Source organism: Ranitomeya variabilis, chromosome 3 (assembly GCF_051348905.1).
Source record: "Ranitomeya variabilis isolate aRanVar5 chromosome 3, aRanVar5.hap1, whole genome shotgun sequence".
Classification (NCBI taxonomy): Eukaryota; Metazoa; Chordata; class Amphibia; order Anura; family Dendrobatidae; genus Ranitomeya; species Ranitomeya variabilis.
In genome coordinates, this window is record NC_135234.1 from 139492916 (window position 1) to 139498915 (window position 6000).

Genomic DNA, 6000 nt, shown 5'->3' on the forward strand with positions numbered 1-6000 from the left:
CTCTCAATTATTGACCCTGCTTAACAGAGACTACACTTATGCGTTGTCCTCTGGAATCAATTGCTCATATGTTCTTGCCAGGCAACTCCTAATCACTATTTCTTGAACTTCCACTTCATGATTTTATTCTGATGATCTTTGATCTGCACCTGATCCCCACATAAGTGTAATCTGCTTGGCCATTGCAAGTTGACGACTATTCTGGTGATCATGATCTGGGAATTCCTCAGTAGAAAAGTCCAACCTTCCATGTTAGGTGCTGGGTGAAGACCAAGTCAGTTAGACTCCTTATCCCAGTCTACCCAGTGCCAAGTCATTTATGGACTCTAGCATCCATAATATAAATGAACATTGTTACAGTTACCTTATAGTGGTATTCCCAAAACAACCAATATCCCCAATTCCAAGGTCATCAGCCAAAAGCAATAATATGCTTGGCTTTTGGACAGCTGCTTCATTTTCTAGATATAAGCTGAGAACCAAAAGTAGAAATGATAAAATGGCCATCTAACACCTGAAAATAGAAAAAAAAAAAACAATGAAAGATACTGTAATTCAGTCATGCAGAATAACTGTTAAATCAAATCCCACCCTGATGCTGATGCCAATTTAAAGAAATGCAAGTGTATATAGTTGTTAGAATAACTAGCACTAGCTGGAAGGTGAATGTTTGTGGAGAAGAATGTCTGTTTAGTCAGCAGTATAGTAGTAAGGCAAACTGGGAAAAGGAAGAGCGCACAATAGAGCTTTAAATGTTAAAACAACACATAAACCAACATGGATCTGCTCACCTGGTGGTGTTGCGACAAAGCAACATGTAACAAACGCATAAACCTAGTAAAGGTTAGGTTTTGTCCTGATGAAGAGGTCCTGCGTTGACTTCAAAACACGTTGACTTTGTAAACCTGCTAAAATAAAGTATCTAAGGAAAATATTTGTGGAATTCTATTATCAGCAGCGCATCCAGTGACACTTCACCCGGATATGTTCCTAGTCAGCATTATAGTGAATGCCATGACAATTAGCAAATTCTGAAAAACTCCCTTTAGGGTATGTGCAGGCAATCAGTAAATGCTGTGGGTTGGACGCTGCATACTTGTGCAGCATCCAACCCACAGTGACTAGATGCTACAGCGTAGTGGATGGGATTTCAAGAAATCCCATGTACCCCATGCATCCACAGACGCCCGCGGCTCACCTGCGGAGACGGACATGCGGTGCGTCTCTCCAGACCGCAGCATGTGAATTTCTCTTGCGAAGACTCTGGTCTCCGCAAGATAAATTTCACCCATAGAATGTATTGAACTAGGTGAATCCATACAGTTCAGTGAACACATGCGGATTCACCTGCATTCAATAGACGTCAGCACTTTGGACACAGTGAATATTCGCTGCGTCCAAAGCGCTGCTACTTCCGGATAGTCTGCACATACCCTTAAACATATTTGACATGTCCTCTTTCAATTGCCATTCATACACGTATACAATGTGGCAGTTCAACTCGCTCAGTGGTATATGGAGATAGAAAACAGGAACACTGTCTCTTTAAATTTTCAGTTGGTATATTAAAAGACTGTATAAACCAACAAGAAGGGGAAAGTAAAACACAGCCCTTCAGGTAAAAAAAAAAGGAAAACAGCAAAGAAAATAAAAATGCCGTACATAGTCCATACATTTGCGTGGAGCTGCCCGCTCTGCAGCACCATAAGTTCAGTCTTTCCTCCTTAGGACACAAACCACTGGAGATCCTCTCTCCAATTCTGCTGGACCAAGACTGCCTCAGCTCAGCTATATAAGCCCCACACCAAACACTGGGGTGGAAATAATGTGGACGTTCTCCTACCCACTCTATGGATGTTCAAATAAAGGCTAGCCCATTATATATATTAGCTTAACCCCTCATGGCACTTAGTGCTGGAGGATAAAACTCTGGGTTTTATATAATTGACGCCATTAAGCATAACGACATATATCTTCCTTCCAGCACTCTTTGTCACAACAAGCATACATGTGACTGTATATCTGTAATATATATATGTATATATATATATATATATATATATATATATATATATATATAAATATACATATATATATATATACACATACGGTGTGGAAAATAAGTATTCGATACACTGCCGATTTTGCAAGTTTTCCCACCTACAAAGAATGGAGAGGTCTGTAATTTTTCTCCTAGGTACACATCAACTGTGAGAGACATAATCTAAAAATAAAAAACAGAAAATTACTTTCTATGATTTTTAAATAATTAAATTACATTGCATTGCATGCAATAAATATTTGATCACCTACCAACCAGCAAGAATTTTGGCTCTCAGATTTGTTAGTTTTTCTTTAAGAATCCCTCCTACTCTGCACTCATTAGCTGTATTAATTGCACCCGTTTGAGCTCGTTACCAGTAAAAAAGACACCTGTCCACACAACCAATCACATTTCAACCTCTCCACCATGGCCAAGACCAAACAACTGTCTCCATGGACAAAATTGTAGACCTGCACAAGTCTGGGATGGGCTACAGGACAATAGGCAAGCAGCTTGGTGAGAAGGCAACAATTGTTGGCACAATTATTAGAAAATGAAATGAACACAAGATGATTCTCAATCTTCCGTGACCTGGGGCTTCATGCAAGATCCTCGTGGGGTAAGGATGATTCTGAGAAAAGTCAGGAATCAGCCCAGAACTACATGGGAGAACCTGGTCAATGAGCCGAAGAGAGCTGGGACCACAGTATGAAACATTACCATTAGTAACACACTACACTGTCATGGATTAAAATCTTGCAAGGCACGCAAGGTACCCTGCTCGCACTAGCACATGTTCAGGCCCATTTGAGGTTTGCCAATCACCAACTGGATGAACCAGAGGAGGCATGGGAGAAGGTCATGTGGTCAGATGAGACTAAAATAGAACTGGGTATTCCAGCATGACAATAACCAGAAACACACAGCCGGGGTAACTAAGGAGTGGCTCCGTAAGAAGCATTTCAAGGTCCTGGAGTGACCTAGCTATTCTCCAGGCCTGAACCCAATGGAAAATCTTTAGAGCGAGCTGAAACTCAATGTTGCCCAGCAACAGCCTCAAAACTTGAAACATATCTATGGAGGAGTGGGTCAAAATCCCTGCTGCAGTGTGTGCAAACTTGGTCAAGAGCTACAGGAAATGTCTGACATCTGTAATTGCAAACAAAGGTTTCTGTACCAAATATTAAGTTCTGTTTTTCTATTGAATAAAATACATATTTAATTCAATAAAATGCAAATTAATTATGTAAAAATAGGATTCTGGATTTTTGCTAAGATTCTGTCTCTCACAGTCAAAATGTACCTATGATAAAAAATACAGACCTCTCCATTCTTTGTAGGGGGGAAAACTTGAAAAGGCGACAGTGTATCAAATACTTATTTTAATCACTGTATATGTATAATATATCTTACTTACTGTGATAGACTGCTCATCTGCTATACTTGGCTGCTTGATTGGCCGGTGATGAGTTGCAGAATTAGCTTTGTGATTCTGTTTTTTTCACTCTGAACATCCATTCGGGAAATCTTTAACAAAGGACAAGGTAAAGCAGAGCTCAAAGGGCAAGTATTACACACTTGGCACAAAAACAAATGACCTGAGTAGAAAAGCACAATTTTCCGTTTTTAAGACAGCAAATGCAATGCATAGTAAGAAAAATAGATACTGAGAGATATCATATTCATATCAGCATTAGAGATGAGCAAACTTTTTTGGAATCTCAAATTCGGCATGAATGCAGCACATTCGGATTCGTGTTTAGTTTCACGAGTATTTTTATTCAAAGTCGGCAAAATGTGGTCATAGTTCAATAAATCATTGTGTTTCCACTAATGCTTTTGTTATTTCTTTGGCTAGGATAGTGGTGCTGTATGATGAACGAGGGTGACTGGGGGATGTGTTTGATGAGGGGAGGAGGTGTAGAGAGGTTACAGGAGTGGCCTGCTCTAACCCCCCTTTAACTTTATGTGTGTTGATTCCTGCAGCCAATCAGGGCGCAGAAACAATCCACAATGTTATGACACAAGGTCTTCTGAGATTGGCTGCTGACATCACATATCCCTGGCCATATAAAAAGCAGACATCTTGTTTTGCTTGTGCCATATTCTCAGTGTCACAGTGCAGAGAAGCTGCTCCTGATAATGCTGCAAATGAACTTGTCAGTCAGAAAAAAACTGCAGAAAAAAGGCTGCACTGCTTACCTACCCAGGTATTTGAGCAAATGCACTATGGGATGCAGCCAACTCATATAGCAAGATGTTGGCAACACAGGTGCAAAATACTAAATAGACACCACTCACCACATACCCATTCATGGAGGGGGTGACTGCTTAGTATACATTTGCACAATAAATGCCTGTATAGGGCGCTGTTCACATAAAGCAATGCATAGTGTCTGGTCCTCAGCCTATTAGTTATGCCCCTACTATTCGATTAGGCGGGCTGGCCAGCACTCTCTCAATTCATCCCAGTGTGAACACCCCTGTATACAAGACGAAACGTGCTAGGCTTGGCTGCACCCTTAAAAATACAGTGCATAAAATACACAAAAATAGTGAGGTTTTGGTCGATATTGTCCCCACACTTGCGAGTCCTATCACTAAACTAATAGCAAAGCCACAAAAGAGGACTAAAATCCTCCAAAAATAATAGAAAAAAAAACAGCAGAAAAAAACTTGTCAGTCAGCTAGATAGGATCCTGTCCTGTGTTAAATCGATCTTCCAGCATCTAGATTGTGCAAAAACTGTGTGGCAGTCTCAGGAGACCCCATTTGCTAATCCAAACCGTTTGTGATAAGACTGTGTTTCAGTGATAAATTAGAAGGCCAGATTTCCACTTAAAAATCATTAGACCTAATATTTGGGTGCAGCCAGGAGGTCCAACTAGCTAATCCAAATAATTTGTGGTAAACCTGTGTTTCAGAGACAAACTAGAAGTCCAGATTTCCACTTAAAAATCTATAGGCCTAATATTAGGTACTGCCAGGAGGCCCAGTTCGCTACTCAAAATTGTTTGTGATAAAACTGTGTTTCAGTGACAAATTAGAAGGCCAGATTTCCACTTAAAAATCGTTAGGAATAACAATGTTGGTCAAACACACTATCTAAGAAAATAAATAGTGATTGTTCATTTAGTGACGGGTGACTGACAGCTGTGGGCCTAAGGTTGTGAAACATCAGGTTACAAGAGGAGAAGGCTATATACAAAATGAGTGGAAAAAAGCGAGGTCATGGTGGAAGGGTGAATAGGCTTGGTGTTCCACATGAACGTGTGTTAGGTGTTAATGTTAATGAAAGCTCTGCTGAACAAATGCCTTCTCTCTCTATCCAAAGACTACTGACAATATCTGTTGCTGGACAGGTTACTCCACTCCCTTTCTTTGGCAGCCGCGCAGCAGTATGCTTGTAGATGAGGGCCAGAAAGAGAATGTGCTCCAGTGGATTGCAAGCGCTGCATCAAGTGGCCTCTCCTCCTCTTCCTCTACCTTAACATCACACACAAAACAATCTACAATCCTCAGAGGTGGCACCTGTTGTGGATTCTGTTTGCGGGCTCCCTCTGGTGGTTACTGCTGGTACTGGGTGACTTTGGTGGGTTGCGGCCTTTGGTTTCCATCTGTCCATCAGAGGCTGGGTGTTTCCTATTTTACCTGGCCTCTCTGTCATTTCCCTTGCCGGCTATCAATGTGTTCAGATGTGCTCTGTTTGGTTCCTGCCTACCTGCTCCCAGATCTTTCAGGATAAGCTAAGTGCTGATTTTCAGTTGTTTGGTTTTTGTCCAGCTTGCTTAGAATGTCTCTTTGTTAGCTGGTTGCTCTAGTGGACTGAGATTCTCCCCATGTGCCATGAGTTGGCACATGGGTTCTTGTAATCTCAGGATGTTTTTTTTGATTAGGGTTTTTTGCTGACCGCTCAGTCCCCTTTTGTGTCATTCTGCTTTCTAGTTTTCAGCGGG

General features: G+C 41.1%; 1 protein-coding gene across 5 annotated transcripts in view; it reads right to left on the minus strand.

Moving 5' to 3' along the window:
* Positions 1-3573, minus strand: part of LOC143815482 (arylsulfatase H-like) — a 134039-nt gene extending 130466 nt beyond the window's left edge. For 2 of the 5 annotated variants that reach the window (XM_077294714.1, XM_077294711.1), the window contains exons 1-3: positions 3462-3573; positions 792-908; positions 365-514 (exon numbers count right to left, since the gene is read on the minus strand). Coding sequence is in view for 4 of the 5 variants with exons in the window: in XM_077294711.1 (XP_077150826.1) it covers positions 365-507 (143 nt within the window). In the remaining variant the exon portion in view is untranslated. Of the gene's footprint in view, positions 1-364; positions 515-791; positions 909-2164; positions 2225-3461 lie in introns of all 5 variants that reach the window. The other 3 variants (XM_077294709.1, XM_077294710.1, XM_077294713.1) reach the window with 3 other exon arrangements.
* Positions 3574-6000: the final 2427 nt, after the last annotated feature.